The sequence below is a fragment of the Schistocerca nitens genome, chromosome 1 (assembly GCF_023898315.1).
Source record: "Schistocerca nitens isolate TAMUIC-IGC-003100 chromosome 1, iqSchNite1.1, whole genome shotgun sequence".
NCBI lineage: Eukaryota > Metazoa > Arthropoda > Insecta > Orthoptera > Acrididae > Schistocerca > Schistocerca nitens.
In genome coordinates this window covers 266,722,541-266,748,304 of record NC_064614.1, presented here as the reverse complement: position 1 = coordinate 266,748,304, position 25,764 = coordinate 266,722,541, and the positions used below count along the sequence as shown (strand labels likewise).

General features: G+C 40.5%; 1 protein-coding gene across 1 annotated transcript in view; it reads right to left on the bottom strand.

Annotated features, from left to right (window-relative positions):
* Positions 1–25,764, bottom strand: part of LOC126242367 (heat shock 70 kDa protein 12A-like) — a 225,077-nt gene that overhangs the window by 114,888 nt on the left and 84,425 nt on the right. Inside the window, exons 4-7 of the mRNA XM_049948085.1 lie at positions 14,025–14,200; positions 11,797–12,021; positions 6,859–7,003; positions 5,333–5,458 (exon numbers count right to left, since the gene is read on the bottom strand). Coding sequence (XP_049804042.1) covers positions 5,333–5,458; positions 6,859–7,003; positions 11,797–12,021; positions 14,025–14,200 — 672 coding nt within the window. The remainder of the gene's footprint in view (positions 1–5,332; positions 5,459–6,858; positions 7,004–11,796; positions 12,022–14,024; positions 14,201–25,764) is intronic.

The following is a 25,764-nucleotide window of genomic DNA, read 5'->3' as shown; positions in this document are numbered from 1 at the left end:
TGGGCCTACTCTGAAGATGACTAGTGTGAATGTGGAGAATTGCGATGACTGAACATTTACTCATGTGCCCACATATGGAGTTTGTCTGCACAGCAGAAGATCTATTTTTGTGCTATGACAAGGCCGTTAAAGCTGCAGAGTTTTGGAGGAAGAGAATTTGCCCGGACATGTAAAGTAAAATTTATTACTTAGAGCTACCTGTTATCTGTCACTCTGTAATAATCAACAACAAACTTGGCAGTATTTATACTTTGTCAGCACATGACAAGATTAATGGAAACACTCTAAATTCACCAAATAATATTTGTAATTACTGCATAGCTTTTTCAAATTTGGCAAAAGAACTTATTAATTCAGTGCTGGAAAATTGCTGGTTCTATGTAACTTATTCTATGCAAGATTCATTCAGGCAGAATTAGAAGCACACCCATCACTGGAATGGTGATCACACTGGAAATGCCCTCACTACATCTTTACAATGTAAGCAGTGATAGGGGGAATACAGATTAAAAACTGGAAACCTTTATGATGTCTGGAATCCCACACTAATATAATGAATTTGGTAAATGTAGAAATGGCCTGAAAAATGCCAACTGACTACACAACAGCTTCCACCTGCTTCAGCAAACCATTCAGTGTAACAATTGGAGGTAGGAAGCAGTTGAAGAATGTACCATGATATTGTTCGACTAACACAGTCGGGTTTACTGGCAGGTCAAAAATAGATGAAGGTGCTGATGCAGGATATATAGGGTACAGTCTAGACTACACAGTGCAGTCCTTTTAGGGAAGTGGGCCATGGCATCCCAGGTGGAGATATTCGATATCAGAGAATGCACAGATTAGAATCTACTCAGCTACTACAATGATCAACCCATGCATCTGGATCAAAGATCATTGCAGAATGCCATGATTCCCTTGTGAGGCTATGGGAAAGCAAGAGGGTAAACTTGCAGAGGGTCTTTCGTCATTCAGGAATTAATAGTAATGAACAAGCTAATAGACTTGTCAGGGCAGGAGTGATGACTCCATTTGTTGGACCTGAACCTGTCTTGAAAGCAGTGGTAAAATCTAAACTATACAGCTACATCAGGAAGTATCACATAGAATCTGGGACTAAGATCAAAAACACATATATGGCAAGCTGATGATCAGGTTTTAAGAAAAGTTATGCAATTCCCAGGCTTGAACAGAAGGCAGATTAAATTCATAGAAAATTTGATGACTGGCCATGGGGCTTTCAGGAAACATCTGCTCTTGATGGATATAGAGAAAGAAGCCCCTAAGTACAAACTGTGTTGTGAAGTCCACCTGCTTAGCTGAGTGGTACCATGTTTGCCTATGATTCAGCAGGCCCAGGTTGGAGATTTTCTTTGCTCATGGATTGGGAGTTGTGCTGTTCTCATCATCATTTCATTGTTATGCACAAGTCACCTACTGTGGCATCACCTGAAATAAGACTTGCATCCCAACAGCCAAACTTCCTTGGATGGGACCTCTTGGCCAACAATGCCACATGATTATTTAATTTCATTGTTGATCTTCCAAAGTGAAGTACTGGACACCAAAAAACCCAAAAATTTGGGTCATTAATTCATGAACAAATTATGTCTGACAAAGACCTAGTAAAGGGTCACCTGCTACAGTTCAACAGGACTGGTTGGCTTTATTAGAGAGTCAGTTAGAGAAAATGCACAATAGAGGTAGTTTTGGTATGGGCAACAGAGCGCTAAGACCACTGTTGTTTTGTCTCTCTGATTAAATCAAATCAAATCAATAGACCTATATGTTTTCTGTCACCTTTGTAATAAATCAGTAACAATCCTTAACAATATTTATACTTTGTCTACCTAAGTCCATGTTAAAGCAAACAATCTTTCTACCACTTAAATTAACTGTCAAACTCTCTAAGCAATATGTGTAATTACTACATAGCTTCTTCAAATTTGGCAAAGGGGCAGATTAATTCACTGCTAACATCACTAGTGCTCTGTAGCTCATTCTGTGAAAGATTCATTATGGCATTATAGAAAAAGGGTCATTTTTGTTACTTAAATTTGTGGGCATGTTATGCTGAAGTTTCCACTTTTATTTATGAGAAATAGACATAAATATTTTGTAAGGTGTAGTAATTAAGCTTAAATGAGACATTTTTGTTCAACTGTAGACTATGTACCACTTCTGCCCAAAAAACGAGTAAAGATACAATGACAAAAAAAAAAAGGTAAGAAATCAGTAACCTGACACAATTTGAAGTACACAGTTCTTCATTTAGCCATTTCTACTCTCAAGCATTAGCTCATCTTCTAACAAAAGCATAAATATTTTGTCCAAATTATATTAATGTACCCTTTGTTTTTTCTACCTGTCCATTCAGTACAAATTTTGCAATTGGTTTTAAACTACGGTAACTTCTCAATGAACTGGTCACTTGAAACTTTCAACAAAGCTCTGAACTGGATGACAAAGCAATACTAACTCACTTTCTTGTATGGTATGTGGTGCAGGGTGCATTGTGTACTGCTGCTATTTTTTACTTTTCTTGTTCCAGTTGTGGAAGTTTTTTGGTAAGAACGATTGCTGATAAGCCCCCGTGTGTGCCTGATTCTTTCTAATATTTTACCTGCATGGTCTTTTCATGATGTGTACATAGGAAGAAGCAATATATTGGTTGACTTAGGTAAAGAGAAACTGAAACGAATGCGAAATTTACCACATGTCTATTGTAACTCATCAAAATGTGGAAATAGATTGAAAAATTTCACACACATACGAGACTAAAATCAAAATATAATTATTTAAATAAACAACTTTTTAATATAACACATTTTTAAAACAGGCTAAAGAGTATAAAGTAATTTCTCCTAGTCCAACACAGATTCCTAACACCATACAAATAGTCCTGAAAATTTGTGCTAGTAAACTTTTAAAAGTTATGACAACACTTGCAAAATTTAACATGAAAATGTGGAGCACATGTATTAGATGATAGTAAGGATTCTAGAGAGTAACCTTCATTAAGAAAAATCACACAGCAGCTAATATTGTCACAGAAGAGGCTGAGTAGTACTGTGGTGTAGTGGTTATGATACAAAACTGTCAGATTGTGGGTTGTGAGTTCAAAATTCACCTGAACTGTACCATTTTAATTTGTATATTCAGTTTGAGTATATTCTAGAAGTGTCCTCAAATTATGAATCACCTTGAAGGGAACGATCTATTGATACATAATCAGCATGGTTTCAGAAAACATCGTTCTTGTGCAATGCAAATAGCTCTTTATTTGCACGAAGTAATGACCGCTATCGACAGGGGATCTCAAGTTGATTCCGTATTTCTAGATTTCCGGAAAGCTTTTGACACTGTTCCTCACAAGCGACTACTAATCAAGCTGCGGGCCTACGGGGTATTGTCTCAGCTGTGCAACTGGATTCGTGATTTCCTGTCAGGAAGGTCGCAGTTCGTAGTAATAGATGGCAAATCATTGAGTAAAACTGAAGTGATATCAGGTGTTCCCCAGGGAAGTGTCCTGGGACCTTTGCTGTTCCTGATCTATATAAATGACCTGGGTGACAATCTGAGCAGTTCTCTTAGGTTGTTCACAGATGCTGCTGTAATTTACCGTCTACTAAGGTCATCCGAAGACCAGTATCAGTTGCAAAGCGATTTAGAAAAGATTGCTGTATGGTGTGGCAGTTGACGCTAAATAACAAAAAGTGGGAGGTGATCCACATGAGTTCCAAAAGAAATCCGTTGGAATTCGATTACTCGATAAATAGTACAATTCTCAAGGCTGTCAATTCAACTAAGTACCTGGGTGTTAAAATTACGAACAACTTCAGTTGGAAAGACCACATAGATAATATTGTGGGGAAGGTGAGCCAAAGGTTGCGTTTCATTGGCAGGACACTTAGAAGATGCAACAAGTCCACCACAGAGACAGCTTACACTACACTCGTTCGTCCTCTGTTAGAATATTGCTGCACGGTGTGGGATCCTTACCAGGTGGGATTGATGGAGGACATCGAAAGGGTGCAAAAAAGGGCAGCTCATTTTGTATTATCACGTAATAGGGGAGAGAGTGTGGCAGACATGATACACGAGTTGGGATGGAAGTCATTAAAGCAAAGACGTTTTTGGTCGCGGCGAGATCTATTTACGAAATTTCAGTCACCAATTTTCTCTTCTGAATTCGGAAATATTTTGTTGAGCACAACCTACATAGGTACGAATAATCATCAAAATAAAATAAGAGAAATCAGAGCTCGAACAGAAAGGTTTAGGTGTTCGTTTTTCCCGCGCGCTGTTCGGGAGTGGAATGGTAGAGAGATAGTATGATTGTGGTTCGATGAACCATCTGCCAAGCAGTTAAATGTGAATTGCAGAGTAATCATGTAGATGTAGATGTCAAGAATATTGTACTGGAATGTTCTGTAGTTGTATATATACTGTATTTGTTCGTGGTGGAGACAGTTCACTCCGTGCTCTTGTGTGTGCAAGTGCTGAATAAACCTTCGCTAAGTGAAGTTGGTGTTCGTCATTCATCTAATTACACCTTCTTCTATGTGACTATATCATTTACAGTACAATATACTTTTAGTGACTTAGGTGAACTATTAATGAAGTAATTATCCGTTGGATGCACCCTACATTCTTCATTTTAAATTTTACAAGTATAGTCATAGTTGTTAAAAATTCACAAGCAAAAATTTCTGGGAATATCTGTATAAGATTAGGAATCTGTATGGTCCCAGGAGAAATTATTTTACATTCTTTAGTTCATGTTACAAACATGTTATAATAAAAAAATTTTAACTGAAATAATTATTTTATCATCATTCTGCGGTCTAAAGGGTTGGATAAATCTACAGCTTTCACAACTAAAATAGTAAACAAACAAAAGTCTGTTCCTGAAAGGGAACTGAACCAAATTAAACTTTGTGGGTCATGTTAATAACACTAATAAATAAACTTATGGAAACAGTTTTATGGAATAAAATCTTGTATTACAAGAAACATGGTAGACCGTATAACTCACAAGCATTGAAAGTAGTTTTAATTCATCAGTGACAGATCTGTCACTTTGTTTTATTTTAAACAAGAAACAACTTAAAACCATTTAATGTAACGAGAACTGACAGTACATATTCCTTACATTTCAGGTGGAACATAAAATAAATCTGAATGCTTTGCACTGATATCATGTTATCTTGTTGCATCATTGGTGATTTCATCCCCTTAGACATTCATTTCATTTTATAAATAATATACCTGCCATTATGGAAGCTAAGATAAACAACATATTTCTGTTTATTCAGATGAACTTTCTTACCTATGGATCCCCAAGGACCACCAGTAGCTCTGTGCAGCTCACGCAAAGTCCCTCGACTTGAAGACAGTTCATGTACAGTGATGTCCACAGTACCCCCTCCACAATCCACCACCATGTAACGGGTGCCTTAAAATAATAAGTTAAGCACTGTTACATTAAAAAAACTAGTTATGATCAAATTCACTTTCAATTGATGGTACTAAATAAAACTCCTTGAAGAAAGGATACATATATTCTCATTTTTTGAATGATACTGGTTTCAGCTATTACAACTTCTTATATGTGTGCAAGTATGTCCATTTCTTGCAGGATTTGCCTGTGAGAAGTTTGCGCTAATATGTCCTTCCAGACGCCTGTCTTTTAAGAGCAGACATTTCTTGGAAGAGCTTCATTCACCTCCTCCCCCTCCCCTTTAAATTTACTTTTAGCCTATGAATTTTACTGTAAATATACATTCTCACAATGTCATTATGTAGATATGGGACAACTTTTTAAATGTAATTTCCAAAATTATTAGCATTTTAAACTGTTTGTGCTGGGTGGGAGTTTGTTATAACATATCCTTCTTATCTTTACTAGGTCCTTTCAGTTCCTTTAAGGCCTTTACTACAATTGTAACTGTTGCTGTATGAAAGTCTTTGTTTAACAGAGCTGTACATTTTATAGTAAGAAAGAGGCTTATGTACAATATATGTGCCACTAATACTTTGAGTTCTTCAATTTTATTTTGACAGACTTCTATGGTACATTTCCTTATGCATCTGACGGCTTTCTTTTGTAATTTTAAATCTCATTGTGTATCCATGTGAACTACTGTGTACCATATTGGTATACAGTACAATATGTTTGAGTAAATAAGCCTTTGTTCTTAATATTAATAATAATTTTCTGTGTTGTTGGTTTTTTGTTAGAAATTTAGTATAACTTGTTTTATTTTCATTGACGTACATTTCCATCCTTTGATGCACTCAAAAGCATTCTTTTCTAGATATTTCAGTGAATGCATGCTTACAATTACATATATGGCATCAGTGTACGTGACAACTGCCTTTTGATTAATACCATTAACTAAGCCATAGTAGAATATGAGTGGAATAATAGGGCTCCATTTCAGTGTTTACACAGTTCACATTGCATGAATGAGTAATCTTTTTATGTTACTTACTAGCACAACATTCATACAGCATGCATAAGATGGATGATGAAAGAGACAGTGACAACAGTTAGTGGACTAAGTACATTGAGGAACACAACCAATACAAAATGACCACTGAACCTCAACAGCATACCACAGCCCATACCACTGAGTACTGAATACTCTCCATATTTAAAATGATCCCTATCTCAACACAGTTATGACACAGACCATGTTCACACAACCTTTTTTCTAGTTTTGATATAAGCTAACATAATATAGAGTACTTTTTTTAAACATGCTTCGCCCATCAACATTCTCAATAAGGAATGCTATTGAAAATTATTTATATTATATTACATCTACTAAGCCATTAAATAATGAATCCAACCTGAATCCTCAAGTTCTTCAAAAAGAGGCAGATCTGAGGAAATTTCAACATGATGCAGTTTCTGTGTCCTGCAATATATAGATGCCGCTTCTGGTTCTAGTGCAATGATGAGACTCTCTGGATGTTCTTTGTCATAGATATTTGCCTGGAAGTAAAATAATTTAACTATTAACAACATAATACATATTGTTTTTACTTTGTCATGAATAACTAAAACAACTCATTAGCTAAATGCTATGGTGATTACAGTGTGGCTGACAAAAATGAAAGGACAGCTTGATTAAATTTGAATGACAGAATCAATTTAATGTACACTTTTTGGTTTGCCATCATCTGAAGACTTCACTGTGAGTTGCGAATAAGAGTTTGTGTATTTTGCAAATGTTAGTGCCTAATCTGAAAGTAGTATTTAGTGTCCTTCTTTCATTTTTCTGAGATGTGGAGTGGGCTACTAAGTGCATCTGCTGCAGGTGGCTGTAAAAAGTAGCTCAGGTCTGCGTAAATGATGCTTGCCACCTGTGTTCACAGGCCATCCTCACCTCCTACAGGCAACTGGCAGAATTCATGAAACCAGCTAGTATCACACATGAGGTGGAAGCTGGGTGTTTCACTGCATCATTTCCAAAACCAAACAGCATCCTCTGGTTTGGAGCTGCTGACTGGAGGGCTTAACCAAGAGGCATAGATAATGTTGTGGTGATCTCTGATGTTGATTTCTTGACCTCCACTATCAAGTGGAGAATTGTAGAACCTCTTAATGTATGATGTGCAGGGATGGTTTTTTTAATGTGGAGTAACTCTTCCATAGGTCTGATAAATTATGTATTGGATTTGGAGAGGGAACAATATTGTCCCCACTAATTCCATGTAGTAGCAGTTATAATTGAAGATCGATAAAGAAAATGTTACTACAGTATTAGCTGCACGAACATCAATGGAAAGGTCCCAGAACTAGTTTCACTTATGAACAGTTATAATGTCCACTTAGTACTAGGGACATAAAGCTGGCTATAACCAGAAATGAAGAGCAATGAGAATTTGAATTCTGACTGGAGTGTATATTGCAAATATAGGTTGGTTGCCAATAGTAGAGGGGTATTTATAAATTGAAATAATACAATAATTTCTAGTAAGTTAGTACAAATTCCAACTGCATTATAATTTGGATGAAGGTACATTTTTAAAGATGAATGAAACATAGTAAATGGGTATCTCAACATCTGCTGTAGTGGAGCACTACAGGGCAAATTTGGAGAAGGTCACAGAAAAATTCCTGATCATGTTATAGTGTTAGGAGATTTCAACTTTCCAGTTGTAGACTGGAAGACTCAATTGATTAAAGTGGGTGGAATGAACAGGGACTTACATGATGATGTTCTAAATGCCTTATCCAAAAATTACCTTGCCCAATTAATCAGAGAGCTCACTCGTAAGGGTAATGGCTTGGATCCCCTTGTTACAAAAGGACCTGACTTTTTATTCAGGTAACCTACAGTGGAAAATTGGTGATCATAGCTCTGCTATAGCATCCCTGACTAAGGGTGTAAGTGGGAAAGTTAAGAAAGGAAGAAAAATATTTCTGATTAATAAGTGCAACAACAAACAGTATTTAAATTATCTGAGCATTGAATGTCATTCACCTCTGAGACTAAAAATGTTTTTAGTATGAATGAAAAAAATGCAAAAGTGTTGAACAATACAACTTAGACAGCTACACACTGAACAAAGTTGTAAGGGATGGAAAAACTTGCCATGGTTCAACAACTACACTCCTGGAAATTGAAATAAGAACACCGTGAATTCATTGTCCCAGGAAGGGGAAACTTTATTGACACATTCCTGGGGTCAGATACATCACATGATCACACTGACAGAACCACAGGCACATAGACACAGGCAACAGAGCATGCACAATGTCGGCACTAGTACAGTGTATATCCACCTTTCGCAGCAATGCAGGCTGCTATTCTCCCATGGAGACGATCGTAGAGATGCTGGATGTAGTCCTGTGGAACGGCTTGCCATGCCATTTCCACCTGGCGCCTCAGTTGGACCAGCGTTCGTGCTGGACGTGCAGACCGCGTGAGACGACGCTTCATCCAGTCCCAAACATGCTCAATGGGGGACAGATCCGGAGATCTTGCTGGCCAGGGTAGTTGACTTACACCTTCTAGAGCACGTTGGGTGGCACGGGGTACATGCGGACGTGCATTGTCCTGTTGGAACAGCAAGTTCCCTTGCCGGTCTAGGAATGGTAGAACGATGGGTTCGATGACGGTTTGGATGTACCGTGCACTATTCAGTGTCCCCTCGACGATCACCAGTGGTGTACGGCCAGTGTAGGAGATTGCTCCCCACACCATGATGCCGGGTGTTGGCCCTGTGTGCCTCGGTCGTATGCAGTCCTGATTGTGGCGCTCACCTGCACGGCGCCAAACAAGCATACGACCATCATTGGCACCAAGGCAGAAGCGACTCTCATCGCTGAAGATGACACGTCTCCATTCGTCCCTCCATTCACGCCTGTCGCGACACCACTGGAGGCGGGCTGCACGATGTTGGGGCGTGAGCGGAAGACGGCCTAACGGTGTGCGGGACCGTAGCCCAGCTTCATGGAGATGGTTGCGAATGGTCCTCGCCGATACCCCAGGAGCAACAGTGTCCCTAATTTGCTGGGAAGTGGCGGTGTGGTCCCCTACGGCACTGCGTAGGATCCTACGGTCTTGGCGTGCATCCGTGCGTCGCTGCGGTCCGGTCCCAGGTCGACGGGCACGTGCACCTTCCGCCGACCACTGGCGACATCGATGTACTGTGGAGACCTCACGCCCCACGTGTTGAGCAATTCGGCGGTACGTCCACCCGGCCTCCCGCATGCCCACTATACGCCCTTGCTCAAAGTCCGTCAACTGCACATACGGTTCACGTCCACACTGTCGCGGCATGCTACCAGTGTTAAAGACTGCGATGGAGCTCCGTATGCCACGGCAAACTGGCTGACACTGACGGTGGTGGTGCACAAATGCTGCGCAGCTAGCGCCATTCGACGGCCAACACCGCGGTTCCTGGTGTGTCCGCTGTGCCGTGCGTGTGATCATTGCTTGTACAGCCCTCTCGCAGTGTCCGGAGCAAGTATGGTGGGTCTGACACACCGGTGTCAATGTGTTCTTTTTTCCATTTCCAGGAGTGTATGTTATACGGTTGCTTCAAAAGCAATGAGAACTTCACTGGAACCAAAGACTTGTTGAAAAACAAAAGCTGAACAGAACCAAAATGAGAATAATGTGAGCCAAAAAATTCAAAAACGAAATTATATCTTTCTAACTGACGCAAAATCTTAAGAAATTTAACTCTTACATTAAGTTAGTAAATAGGCCCACCCCATCTATTCAGTCACTCAGCGATTATACTGATACCAAAACAGATGATGACAGAGATAGAGCTAAATACTGAATTCCATTTTCCGAAAATGTTTCACTGAGGAAGAAAGTGTTATGGTTCCCCCTTTCACTTACTGCGTGAACACACAACTAAATATCAGGATAGAAAACCAGTTAAAATTTTTCACCACATGAAAGAAAGCTGGACCTGATGGGATATCTACAGTTTTATATACAGTATGCAAAAGAACTTACTCCTCATCTCACAGCAGTCTATCATGGGTCACTGGATGAATGAAGCATTCCAAGAGATTGGAAAATGCACAGGTCATTTTCACTTTCAAGAGGTGTTGACAGACAGATGCACACTACTGCACGTTACAAAGGAAATAAGTGGTTTAGTGTAAAAATTTTCAGATTGTATGTTCCTAGAAGAGTCGATCAGCATACTCTTCCTCCTACATATATGTTGTGAAAAGACCATAAACATAAAATTATAGATATCTGAGGCTATATAGAGCCTTACCAGAAGTGTTCTTGTTGCACATCGTTCACGAGTGGAGCAGAAGAATTAGGCAGTAATAGAGGGGGCGGGGGAGGGGGTGCGTGGGGAAGGGTAACAGTGATGCTCATCACAAGATGGCATGCACAGTAAAGATGTAGATGTAGATTACGTAGATGTAAGATGGAGACAAAAGAGTTATGAGTTTTGTGGTGTTATTAAACATTTTTATTTGAAGTTGTTCTGAAAACTTGAGCAAATCTAAACTCATTTAGATGAGTTTAACACAAAATTGCACTCTGATCCAGGACGTGGGAGCACAGTGGTATCACAGATGCCACTTTTACATACTGAGTATCTATTCTCACTAGTACAATCTGCATAGGCGGAATGGGTCAAATGTAGGACCCACCACCACACAGGATGAGCCTGTAACACCTTATCCTGTATGCTCTGGACCCTTTCCTACATGTACTGTTCTCAACTTTAAACAAGTATCATTATCTGAATGAGTGTAGAGTGCTGAATCAGCAATTTCTGTACTGCTAATCTATCAGTGATGCATTGGCTGTTGCAGATCAGCAAAGAAATTATTGACAGCCAGTGTTTAATGGGATGACTACTACATCTCTATTAATGCAGATGATAGTCATGTACAGTTTGTCATGATGGAAGAGTACTCAATAATTCATCGTTGGTTCGTTATAGCTCATAGAATATTAGAGTATAGCATCTTTTCATAGAGATTTACAACTTCCTTGAGTCAGTTGGCTATCTAATGTAAATAAGCAAATGACACAAATATGGTGGTATTTTACCCTTACAACATCTGATAGCAAATTAATCTCCTTCACTTCAGTTTTTCTGTATTTTTAGTCTGTTTTATTTCTTGGGTATTAGCAGTTAACCATGTTGTTGCTTATATGGTTACAGTCCACAAGCTATCAATATATATTAGTGGCTGTGAATATTTGTCATCTGTCGGGATTACATATATTTTCTTGAAAATTTTGCTAAAATAACATGTAGCAACAAGTGCAATTCACAGAAATGACATACCAGACCAGCAGCTTCCCTGAGGAGCTGCCTTGCAGGTGGTTGCCAAAGTGCAGGCACTGTGAGAACCCAGCGAACTGACTGTTGTGACATTTCAATGCCTGGCTGCTGTCGTTCAACCTCCCTCAGGGCCTCACCTCCAAGGTAATGCAAGGCATGTGATAAGACAGTCAGAGCAGATACATACCTTCCATTAGCAGCTTTCACCAAAGTGGAGCGATCTATTTTCTGCAAAAAGAAATTTGCAGTATCAAACGGTTATTTCATATCACTAAGTAAAATGTACTATAAGGAATATTCTAGTCACTTATGCCATAAAATGGAAAATAACTGTGACACCAAAATATATCAAACACACAGTCAAAATGCCAGTAGTTCATTGGGGTTAATGGTACAGAACAAGGTGGAACAAATATGTGTGATAACCTGTGCTTTGTGTTAGTTTTCTGTTGGTAATGTTGTTGTTGTTGTTGTTATCTTCAGTCAAAAGACTGGGTTGATGCAGCTGCCCCATCCTAGTATAACCTGTGCTAGTTTCTTCATCTCTCTGTAACTGCTGCACCCTCCTTCCACTTAAACCTGTTTGCTGTACTCAGGCCTAGGCCTCCTATCATTTTTACCCCTCACATTTCCTCCCATTACTAAATTTATTCATTTACGCCTCAGGGGGATGTGTCCTAGCAATTGGCCATGCTGTAACAGAAATTTTGTTCCTTCCTGGTTTGACTCAATACCTCTTCATTAATTAGCCAATCTACCCATCAAAACATCAGAATTTGTCCTAAGGGAGGAACTAAGGTTCTAAAAGCTAGGACAGTGTTGTGCACTGTTATATTTGTATGAGGTTCATTCAAATGAAACCTGGTCAGTGCATCTACCTTTGCCTTACACATAAGGTGGCACCACGTAACAGCGGGTATGGTGGTGCCATCTATTGGTAGAGAGACTGACACATGTGCACCATTTGATGTTGCATAGCGCCAGGGTGTTTTCACGCCAAAGAGAAGGCGGTGACACAAGTTATTGTCCACTACCGAACATGCAGGAGAGTAAGCAGGAATAATGAGGAGTGATTCGATTTTTGGTGGCAGAGGAAGTCGGAGGCCGTGAAATGTATTGACGGATGAAGGCTGTGTATGGTGAGTACAGCCTGAGTCGTTTGAGTGTTGTCCAATGGTATTATCCTCCTGCATGATAATGCCTGCCCACACATGGCCAATGGGGTGAAGACGACATTGGAGCAGTTTTGGAGGGAAATGATAGAACATCCACTATACAGTCCTGGCCTTTCACCATGTGACTTTCATGTGTTTGGACTTCTAAAACAAGCTACTCATGGACATTGATTCACAACGAACAATGAAGTGTGTGACTGGGTCCAGGTGTGGATCCAACAGCAACCTACTAGCTTATTCAAGGATGGAATCAACTGGCTAATGATGCAATGGAATAAATGTGCCAACAGTTTTGGTGACAATTTTTGAGTATGCATATTGTGTATAATCTCATTTTGGAGTTAGTAACATCATTACCATTATACATTAGTGACTGGGTGTCATTTGAATGCCCCTTATATATCAGCAGTTCTAAATATTTTTCTTACCTATGGTTTATACTGACCAGCAAATGTCTTTCATGGTTTTATTGCATTTTTTTTTCAAGTTAATTTCCCTTTTGATACTCTTTATAATAATTATAATATAACATGAAAGACCACCCTTTCTTTACCTCTATTATGGCCAGAAATAAAAACAAATGCCCATATCAGTAAGAGATTACTGGTAGTAGACATATTTCACCATGGGCCAATTGCTCAACATAACCATTAAGTGATTGAGATAACTCTCAAAGCAAAGTATTCATTCATCCACACATAAGCTTTCCAACAGTACATGTAAAACAAATGGGAATTGAATTGTTGACATACATTTGGTTTTCTTCATTTAATTTAAATCTAAATCTGGCTGTTCCTACATTATTCTACTTTACAGTTTAAAAAAAAATCTGAATTAACTGTAATGCATTGTTTCAGGCTTTCTTTTGCAAATCACTTTTCACCAAGGCACAACTTACATTATCTGTCCACATCATGTTACTGCAATGAACTGATCAAATTTATCAACATTTGTACACTAAAATTTTGGGCATATTTTAATGGTCTTACATAGTCTAAACCTGACAATATAATTTAATTAATGTATGTAGAGCTTCTGTTTTTGCAAATATGTTACCTGATTGTTGTGAAGGACCATCTTGAATTTATCAAAATATAACCATCTTTTTGCTTCCTGTGCATCTAGGTCATGAAAGAAGTCTCTTGCCATGAAACCAAATGAATGAAATTCTTCTTTAGGAGTAAGGAGAAGTGTTGTTGGTATCTTGTGGTTACTAATTCCTGCATCACCACCTACAAAATGAGAATTGTAATGCATTATCTCTAAAGATTACCAGAAATTGACTTTCTGCATCTCTCTTCCAATTTATACCTGCTGTAGGTCTACTGGCCCAAATACAAACCATTTATCCCTAAAATTCAATCACAAAAATAAGGTGCAGCATCTATGAGACCCTACAAATTCCAGTACAGTTCCATACCACAGGAACTTCAACCGTAGTGATCATCCCTTTAGCTCAAAATGAAGCAAAAATATTGTTAATGTTTGGAAATTAATAGTTGTATATAGGCTAACAATGTAATTGTCTTGTTTAAATTTCATTCAGATAGTGACTAATATTGTGCTTACAGTTCTGTTATTTTGCGCTACAGGAAAGACACAGTTTTCACTAAGTAAAGGGTCAAATTTAGTTTTGACCAATGAGTGGTAACATTGAAAGAAAACCATCATCAAACTTCAGAATTTGTTGCAGTTATGATGCAAATTTGAAACTCACAGTTATTTATTACACAAAAAGTACATCTAATAGAGAGCCTGGCAAAAAGTATGGTCCAGACAAATCTAATGTCTACTGCTGGATCATGTTACGGCATAAATTCAGCGCCGACATGCCAGTTGGGAACAACAGAGAAGAGGAGGCTGTGAGAAGAGGTCAGCCAATCACACGCTGACCAACCTCCCTCCAGGATGACAATGCGACAGCAGCAGCCCCTAGGTGAAGAGGACATAAGCACCATGCCAGACTGGTGGCAGCCCACTTTGACAGCAGCTTCAATGTCTCAATACCAGTATGATATTGTGTACAGTCTGACAGCTCAACATGGTAATGCAGACACATTTTCACATCTTCCAATTGGCCCTGATACAGACTTTGATGCTTCATATGCAGCATATTGGCATATTGCAACCCTTCCAAACACGGTACAGTAGTTACTCACCAACCAAGTGACCAACGCCACGTGCCTAACTGACCAACTTGCCACAACTGTAGCTCTGAGTGCCATAATGCCTTTTCACCAGTTTAACAAAAAAGAAGAGGAACAGTTTGAATGGTTGCAACAGTGTGAAGCCCACATAATTGCTCACGAATTATCAGGTACTGTGAAGCTACATTACTTTTTGTCAATGGTAGGAAGCACAATCTTTCACCTCATTCAAAAATTGTTCCCTAACGCCACTCTGAGTGAACTTTCCTATGGTCAGGTTGAAGATTTTATAACTAGCTATTATTACCAACAAGCGAATGTGGTGGCAGCTAGGTAACAATTCTTTTGTTGCAAGAAATGGTCAGAACAAACTTATTGCAAGTGGGTAACAGATTTGCATGGTATGATGAGGAAATGCAAATTCAAATGTGTTTGTGGTGATTTATATTCAGGTGTTATGTTGTGTGATGTGATTGTGTACAGTGTAACTGATGTCAACCTTAAAGAACAGATTTTGAAACTGTCAGATCCATCATTTCATCATGTAGTGCAAATTCTAAATTTGGATGATTCGGGTGGCATAGTGGCCAATAAATTTGAGCAGCCACCAACTTGTCACGTTGAGTCATATTTTGCTCACAACCGGGCCAGTAGGCAGCAACAGCACGCATGCATCATGCCACATAAACAGTTCTCTAAACAGGTGGCTACATCAGTGAAAAGAATTAAGTCATGCTCATGGTGCTATTTGTGGCACAAATGCCAAGATTGACCATTCAGACAAGCACAGTGTTACACTTGTGGGAGGGAAGGTCATAAACAATATGCATGTTTGCGACTAAACAAACATAAGAATTCCACCCACTCACAAAAATCCAGTCACAAGGCCCATGGAATCAATGCAGTATATTGAAAGCCTGCTTCAGACATTAGCAAAACTAGCAAGCAAACAGTTTCTTTAGTGCTACACCAGCCCAACAAACTGTTTGTTCATTTGCATCTTAGTGGAAAATCTGTGAAATTTCATTTGGACATGGGTGACTCTTTAAATTGCTGAATCATAACACATATGAACTATTAGGCTCCCCATGCCTGTCTAAAACCAGCATGCAGCTGATGGATTTTAATGAATAAACATTCTCAGAAAATGTACTTTGCCTACACAATTGTGAGTACATATTTGGCCTTGATTCATTTGATTTGTTTGGGATTCAAATTCAGGACAATGTGCTGTCAGTGAATGCATTCAATGCCAAAGACAGTGTGAAAGAATTTCCTGAACTATTTTCTGAATGTTTAGGCAAGGCTAACATTTTTGTTGCACATATTACTATGAAAGACAATGTTCAGCCGAAATTTTGTCAGGCCAGAACTGTTCCATCACATTACAGGACAAAGTGGCTGCTGAACTTAAAAAAAAAAAATAAATAAACTGCAAGACAGCTGAGCTATTGTGCCCACAAAAGCTAGTCAGTGGGCAAGTCCACTGGCTTTGCTCACCAAACTTTCAGGTCGCATTCGCCTCTGTGTTGACTTTAAGTCTACAGTCAATCTGTAAACTGTTACTGATACTTATTCATTGCTGTGCTGAGAGGATCTCATGGACATAATAGCTGCTGGTTGCTACTTTTCAAAAAATTGATTTGCACGATGCATATCTGCAAATACCAATAGATGAAGAATCTCAAGTCAGCTGCTGTTCTAGGTGCTTCAGTCTGGAACAGCACAACCACTATGGTCGCAGGTTCGAATCCTGTCTCGGACATGGATGTGTGTTATGTCCTTAGGTTAGTTAGGTTTAAGTAGTTCTAAGTTCTAGGGGAGTGATGACCTCAGATGTTAAGCCCCTTAAGGGGATACGGAATCGGATTTTGGGTTAAAAAATCGAATTTTTTTTTATTGGCGTATTATATTCTGCCATGTTTCCTCTTTAAAATGACGTATCATACATAGCTCTACTACAATTATAACTATTTTATTTTTATATATTTGTGAGATCGGGTATTGCGCTTTAGTTATACACGTCTCTCGTGGCTGACCATGAACTTTTTGGCAGTACCTTTAAAGTGACATGAATTCAAATATCCCGGTTTCCAGCGACTATTTATACACTAGTTGCCCGAAAATGTTTCTCTCTGGTTTCCTCAAGTTACTCTTTGACTTTGTGGCGGGACTGTTTTGTAAACAGTGTGATATAAGAAAGTAGTTGTTGTTGAGTTATTTCGTATTTAGTGCTTCATTTTTCGCAGTGAAAATGCCTAGAGCTAAAGCAAAAGTATTTAAAAAGCGTGTGAACTGGCAAAAGAAAAGAAATAATGATTCATTAGCAAAGCAAAGCAGTTCATCATCATCACTGTTGGAAAATGTGAATCCACTTATTACTGATTTGCCGAACGAACTTACACCAAATGAAAACAGTGCTTCTCATAAAAAACTAAGAGATTTGGAAGAGAAATATAATTTACTTGATAGAGGGAATGAAGTTTTTGAACTCATTGATACGAATATATTGTGTGAAGCTCTTGAAAACAGTTTGTGCTGCAAAAAATGTCATGGAAACGTTTCTCTGAAAGTAGAATCCCATGTTGGCCTGGCTGCCCAGTTTAATTTAATATGCAGTGTTTGTAAATACAGCTGTAAGTTTCCAAGTTCGGTTTCAGTAACTGTAAATAATGGATACAAGAAAACTGAACTTTATAGTGCAAATATTAGGTTAGTTTATGGATTGCGAGCAATTGGTAAGGGCAAAGCAGCTGGTGATATGCTATGTGGTGTTCTAAATCTTCCAAGTGCACCTTCAAAGTTTGAAGCTTACAATTATGTACTAGGATCTGCAGTTGAAGATGTAGCACAGAAGTCAATGCAGGTTGCTGTGGAAGAAGCAGTGGAAGAAAATGACGGCAGTCGTGACCTCACAGTGGCGTTTGATGGCACGTGGCAGAAAAGGGGCCACACCTCCAACAATGGTGTTGTAACAGCAACTAGTGTTGATACTGGCAAGGTTATTGATGTTGCAATAATGTCTAAATACTGTAGGTGCACAGGCAGGCTGAAAAATGAACACAGTGATGACTGTATTGCTAATTATTATGGTAGTAGTGGTGGCATGGAGGTTGCTGGGGTGAAGAAAATTTTTCATCGCTCTTCACAGTGGTATAATGTTCGCTATGTCAAATATCTGGGAGATGGTGACTCTAAAGCATTCAAAGAAGTTTTGGAAAGCAAACCATATGGGAACAGTGTAAATATAAGCAAACTTGAATGTATAGGACATGTGCAGAAGAGAATGGGTGCCAGGCTGAGAAGGTTAAAATCAGTTATGAAAGGGAAAAAACTAGATGATGGGAAAACCGTGGATGGCAGAGGAAGATTGACTGATTCCATAATAGACCACATTCAGAACTGCTATGGCCTTGCAATCAGGCAAAATACAGGCAATCTTGAAGAAATGAGGAGAGCTATATGGGCTTTATATTTCCACACCGCATCCACGGATGAGCATCCACAACATGGTTTGTGCCCCAAAGGTGAAAACAGCTGGTGTAAATACAATAGGGGACTAACAACAGGAGAGAAATACATTCACCACCACAGTCTACCATCAGCCATCATGGCAGAAATAAAGCCCATTTTCAGAGATCTGGCTGACAGAAGTCTTCTGATGAAATGTCTTCACGGAAAAACGCAGAACCCCAACGAGTGCTTGAATAGTGTGATATAGCATCGTATATAACATATATTAACATTGCGGGGATAGGTGATTCCGTATCCCCTTAATGCTCAGAGCCATTTGAACCATTTGCAGAATCTCAAACCATGTGTGTTGTGAACACTCATTTGGGCTTGTTTAAATATTTGTATTTGCCTTTTGGCGGTGCTTCCACACCCACCATTTTCCAGTGGTATTTGGAACAGCTGACTGCTCAAGTACCAAGGTATTCAAACTATTTGGATGATATTGTCATAGCACATCATACACCTGAGGAACACATTGCAAATTTATGAGCTTCCTTTTGTGTGTTATCTGATTCAGGACTAAAGTGTAGACTGGACAAGTGTGATTTTCTTCAACACGAGTCGCAGTATCTTGGTCATGTCATAAACAGTCAAGATGTACATCCTCTTCAGTCACATTTGTTAGCCATATGTGACCTATCAGTTCCTTGCAGTGTCATAGAGTTGCAGTTAGCCTTAGGGAAAATGAACTATTATATTTGGTTCATACTGAATGCTACACAAATCACAGCTCCATTGCATTGCTTGCATCCCTTTGTTTGGACAGATGAGTGCCAAGAAGCTTTTCAAAAACTTAAAGATGCTTTGCTCAGTGATCAATACTTGGTTGACTGTGATCCTGACAAACCAATTGTGCTGCAAGTTGACACTTCCTCTTATGGAATCAGAGAAATGCTTTCACACAGATTTGGTGATAAAGCAGGCCTATTGTTTTCACATCAAAAGTGTTACCCAAAGCTCAGTGAAACTATTCACAAATAGAGAAAGGATCTTGTCTCAGGAAAAATTTAATTATAAGATCTAATAGGGAAGAGGCATTGGCTATTGTGTACGGTGTCACCAAATTCCCCCACTATTTGTATGGCAGAAAATTCAACTTAGTTATGAATCACAAGCCATTGCAGTCTTTGTGTCATCTGATGAATCTGGATCCTGTTTGAATCACACAAAAATTGCATATGCTTCTGCAGTATCTTGTTGTCACATTGATGCTCACGATTTTGAATTGCTTTAATACTTTCCTCTGAACTGTAGGAAAATTGCACAGACTATGGAAGCTGATTCAAATTTGAAGATTTTGCTACAATACATTTACACATCTTGGTCTTGCTCACTATGTAGCATAAAGAACTCTGTGGTGTGCCAATACTTTACATGTCAGGATAGCCTCACTGTACAAAAATGTGTGATTCTTGTTCAAAATGACAATGGAAAGTCCCGTGTATTGATCCCCAAAGCTTTGCAAAAAGAACTGTTGCAGTTACTTCACCAAGGAACTGGGGGATTGTTTGTACAAAACAGTTAGCATGTCGACACTGCACTTGGCAATGTATGGATACCAAAGAGAACAGATGACATCACAGTGTCACACATGTGTGGAAAATCAGTCCGCTCCACCACAAATATTCTCTGCTTGGCCTAAGTCAAAATCACCATGACAACGTGGGCATATAGACTCTGTGGTCCTTTTTGGAACATTCGTTGGCTGATTGTGGTAGACTCTTACAGAAAGTTTCCTTTTGATGTGCCAATGAACTCAACATCACATAGCACAGTTCAGGCATTGTCCTCTATTTTTTGTCTCGAAGGTTTGCCTGAAGTCATAGTGTTGGACAGTGGCCCTCAGTACATGTCAAATGAATTTGAAACTTTCTGTGAACACAATGGCATACATCATCTGACTAGGGCACCATTCCATCCACAGTGAAACTGGGAAGTGTAATGTTTTTCCAGAACCTTCCAGCAGTAAATGGCCAAACTATGCACTGCTCACCAGGGATCAAGCACAGCATCTGTTTATCACCTCATATTGTTTGCATCAACAAGATTGACCAGCACTGGTGGAATTGTTTCATGGCCACCACCATCGGACACTGCTCCACCCTCTTCAGCAGCTGGCACCAAAGGGAGGCCACAAGTATTGCTTTGCACCACATGATATTATGTTTTTTGGGGTTTTTAGCAGCAGCAGACAGTGGGCGCGAGGCAAGATCCTTCATCAATTTCTGTATCTCTACCCTTAGATTCATGGATCCTGAGGACAGCACGGCCACAGCAGCTGCCAGAGGGTGTCATCATGACACCACAGGATGACCCCATGGAGAAGGAGCCACCACCTCCTCTGCCTCCTCCTGTCCTACCGACAGAGCTGGACCCACCAATTCCGCAGTGTCCAACATCTTCTACATCATAGTATGGGCCTCAAGAGGTGGACACCTACCCTTCTGGTCATTTTCTGGGGTACGTTTCCACCAGAGCAAAGGCCAGATGGTGGGATATGACCAGAAGTCTGACATGCTCTTTCATGGCCACCACCATCGGACACTGCTCCACCCTCTTCAGCAGCTGGCACCAAAGGGAGGCCACAAGTATTGCTTTGCACCACATGATATTATGTTTTTTGGGGTTTTTAGCAGCAGCAGACAGTGGGCGCGAGGCAAGATCCTTCATCAATTTCTGTATCTCTACCCTTAGATTCATGGATCCTGAGGACAGCACGGCCACAGCAGCTGCCAGAGGGTGTCATCATGACACCACAGGATGACCCCATGGAGAAGGAGCCACCACCTCCTCTGCCTCCTCCTGTCCTACCGACAGAGCTGGACCCACCAATTCCGCAGTGTCCAACATCTTCTACATCATAGTATGGGCCTCAAGAGGTGGACACCTACCCTTCTGGTCATTTTCTGGGGTACGTTTCCACCAGAGCAAAGGCCAGATGGTGGGATATGACCAGAAGTCTGACATGCTCTCCAGCCACAGCTTCTGGTCCATCAGAGCATCCACGTCCGTGCCTCCTCATCTCACCCCCCCCCCAATCCCCCCCCCCTCCCCATTGTCATGCTCCATATATGATGACAGTCCATTGCTTTGGGGAGGGGGGGGGGGGGAGGAATGTTAATGTTATGGTGTAAAGTCAGTGCCGGTATGCCAGTCAGGAACAACAGAGAAGAGGAGGCTGTGGGAAGAGGTCAGCCAATTGCACACTGATCCACCTCCCTCCAGGATGACAATGCGACAGCAACAGCCCTTGGGGAGGAGGACATAAGTGTTACACCCGACTGGTGGCAGCCCACTTTGATAGCAACTTCAAAGTTAGCCACTTCATTAGCTGACGCATTGTAGCCACTTCATTAGTACTCTCTACATAGCACAGATTTGTGTTTATCTGTTCTGAAGGAGACTGATTATTTTGTATGTTGCCCTTTGATTGCAACATATCTATCAAAGTTGAGTATTGTAATTGTCTTGTTGTAATAAGACTAATTAATATTAGTTGTTTGATAGTTTGTCTTGTGAACCAAGTATGCAGGATTCCTAGACACAATAGATCATATTGTAGGGAAAGCTGCAAACTACATTTTTATTGAAGAAATACTACAGAAGCCCAAAATCAAGCGAAATATCATGAATTTGTTTACTTGTACAAGGTGTGGGATACCTGTCTCACAACAAATAATCCAATTAAAGACCTTGGAGAGAACAGAATTTCTCTATGGGATCTGTGATTTGTGTCCTAGGAAATACTGTATGCAACGGAATTAATAACGAACAAGCTAGATACTTTTTGGAATGGCAGACAAGGTGTGCTGTTCGGTGTGTGTGTGTGTGTGTGTGTGTGTGTGTGTGTGTGTGTGTGTGTGTTTGGATCTTATGGGCGCTCAACAGAGAGGTCATAATGCCCTTATAATTATCAAAACAAATGAACGTGCAGATAAACACAAAAATTGTTTCACATTCGTGCACTCAACATGACCACATGTGCTAAAACAAATTAGAAAGAGGGAAAGTAGCTATAGGTGAAATTAAAACACAAAGAAAAGGAAACACAAAAGAGCTAAAAGAAAAGTGCAGGGAAATGTGAGTGGCTGACCACTTACAAAAAACTTGGGTGAACCAGTCACCTTGTTAACACATTGAAAATAACTCCCTAAAATCTTGTTAAAACTTTTGGATAGTTCACAAAACTTTAAAACTTGAACCACATTCATTTGAACATTACTTAAAACAATGGGCAAATCTGTTGGCAAATCAACTGCGGCCTGCTGGTCGGAAAATAAAACACAGTCCAAAAAAATGTGATACACAGTGAACTGCATGCCACAAGCACCACACATTGGAAGGTCTTCTTGCTAGAGGAAGAATCCATGCATCATAGGGCTGTGGCCTACACAAAGTTGATTAAAAAGGATCTCACCCCATCGACATGACTGGAAGGAAGTACATCACGGCCAAGTTGTGGGCTTTAGTACACTGAGTTTATTGTCAGTCACTTCCAACCACTCATCTTTCCATCAGTGCATGACTTTGTAGCTGAAAGTGAGGTTATAGCATGTAGAGGGATGGCACACTGAAATATCTGAGGATCATGAGATGTCTTCTTGGCTGCTGGATCCACCCTTTCATTTACAACAATATCAAAGTGCCCTGGTACTCAGTAGAAAGAACTCTCCTTCCCCAGTAATTGTAGTTGGATGAAGGCACCCTGGATATTCTAGATTACTTTATCTGCTAGGTACAAACATTCAAGAAAGTGAAGGGTACTTAGAGAATCAGAACAGATACGATATTTAGCATTGGAAGAATGCTGATCTGCACCAGTGTCTGCTAGATGTCGAAGTTTTCAGATTCCTCCAGTACCTGGCCCTCACAAACCTAATACAAAAAACCACATCTTCATGGCACAAACATCCCACAACCACCTCTGCTTCCTCTGCAAGATACTACTACTCTGCAGTTCTTACTTCATCCATCACATTTGTGAAACTAAATTCCATTGCTCTCTAGCACCGGGAGGAGCATTCCAGACACTACCTCCATAAATTCTACAACCTGCTGACATCCTACTGCTGCCTCAGGGCCCCACTATTCGACCCCTATTGTACCCACAGTGTTCTTCCTCATCCACCCTTCATAGTAGCTAAACATGCCTAGTTGACCTTTTCAACTTGCCACATCCCCCAAAACTACCTACCAACCCTCTACCAAAACCAGAGCCAAAACATTCCTGTAAAATTTTTGTTAACCTTTCCACCAAAGCCCTCAGCTTCATAGAAGTTTCAGTCCTACACCATAAATTAATCATGCTGGACTTGTCAGAGATCTGCTCTCCTTCTCCCGATCCCTGCAATGGAAGCACTTCTTTGCCCCAGGTCCCTCCACCGAAGTCACCCTAATTCCAACAATGAACCCTGCCTTTTCCAGTTCGTACTACCAACGAACCATGATCCTTGCCCCCTTCCACCTAACCACCTGCTGGTCACCTTCCAGGAATTCCTTACCTCCAAATTAGCCTTACCATCCTTCCCCAAATCCCCCCCCCCTCCCCCTCAGAACACCAACCTTTCAGTAGCTCAAAGAATAGCCATACACAACTTCAAAACAAATCCTGACCTAATCTCCTACCTGCACATAAAGGTTCCACCACTGCTGTCATGAATCACAGTGAGAATGACTACCTGGCAGAAGACCTCTGCCAATTGTCTGACTCCTCCATATGTAAACCCTACACTTTGCCAGAGTGATCCCAGTCCAGAAATCCAACACAAACTCCAATCCCTGCTTAAAGGCTTAGGCGCCTCCCAGGACATCTCCACTGAATCCATTTTCCACCTCACACCTACAACACCCCACACACCCACCTTCTGCATGCTCCCAAAAATCCACAAACCCAACAATCATGGATGTGCCATTGTGACTGATTATTGTGTCCCTGCTGAAAGAATTTCTGCACTCAAATTGCCCAACACCTCCACCCAATTGCCTGTAATCTACCCTCCCATGCCAAAGACACCAGTCACTTCCTTCACTGACTCTCAACTATCTTCCTGGATCCATACTTGTCATTGTCCTTGCCACCTCACTAGATACCAACATCCGTCATGTCCATGGTCTTACCACTATTGAACACTACCTCTCCAATGTCCTACAGACTCCAAACCCATTACCTCATTCCTCATACACCTTTCTAACCCACAACTAATTCTCATTTGAAGGGAAAGTATATAAACAAATCCACGGCACAGCCATGGGCACTGGCATGTTACCCTCCTATGCCAACCTTTTTATGGGCCATCTAGAGGAGACCTTCCTAACCTCCCAAACCACCAAACCGCTAGTCTGGTTCAGGTTCACTGATGATATCTTCATGATCTGGACCCAGGGCCAAGAGACCCTATTTTCGTTCCTTCACAACCTCGACACCTCTCCCATCCACTTCACATGGTCCTCCTCCACCCAGTGTGACAAATTCCTGGATGAGATGACCTCCCCCTTTCTGATGAGAGATGAGATGACCTCCTCATCTCTGATGGCTCCATCTACAACACCTCTGTCCACATTAAAGTCACCAACCACCAAAATATCCTTCCCATATAGCCTGACTATCTGGGGATGGCATATCTGCAGTGAAAAAACCTCCCTTGCTCAGTGTTCTGAGGGTCTCACCAAGACCTTCACAGACAGGCACTATCCCCCTTACCTAGTCAGCAAATAGATCTCCCACACCATTTCCCCTCACAACCCCAATCCTCTCACAACCCTCAGGAACCAGCCCCTTCGTCATCCAATACCACCACAGACTGGAACAACATCCTTCACTAGAGCTTTGATTACCTATCATCATTTCCTGAAATGAGAGACATCCTACCCGAGATACTTCAACCCCTCCTAAAGTGGTGTTCCATCACCCAACCAACCTCCACAACATCCTAGTGCAACCCTATGCCATTACCAATCCCAACCCCTTGCCACAAGGATCATAGCCCACTGGGAGACCCAGGTGCAAAACCTGCCCAATCCTCCCATACAGCCCTTCCTATTCCAGTCCTGTCACAGGTTAATCCTACCACATTAGGAGCCAGGCCATCTGTAAAAGCAATCATGTCATTTACCAACTCTGCTGAGATCATTGC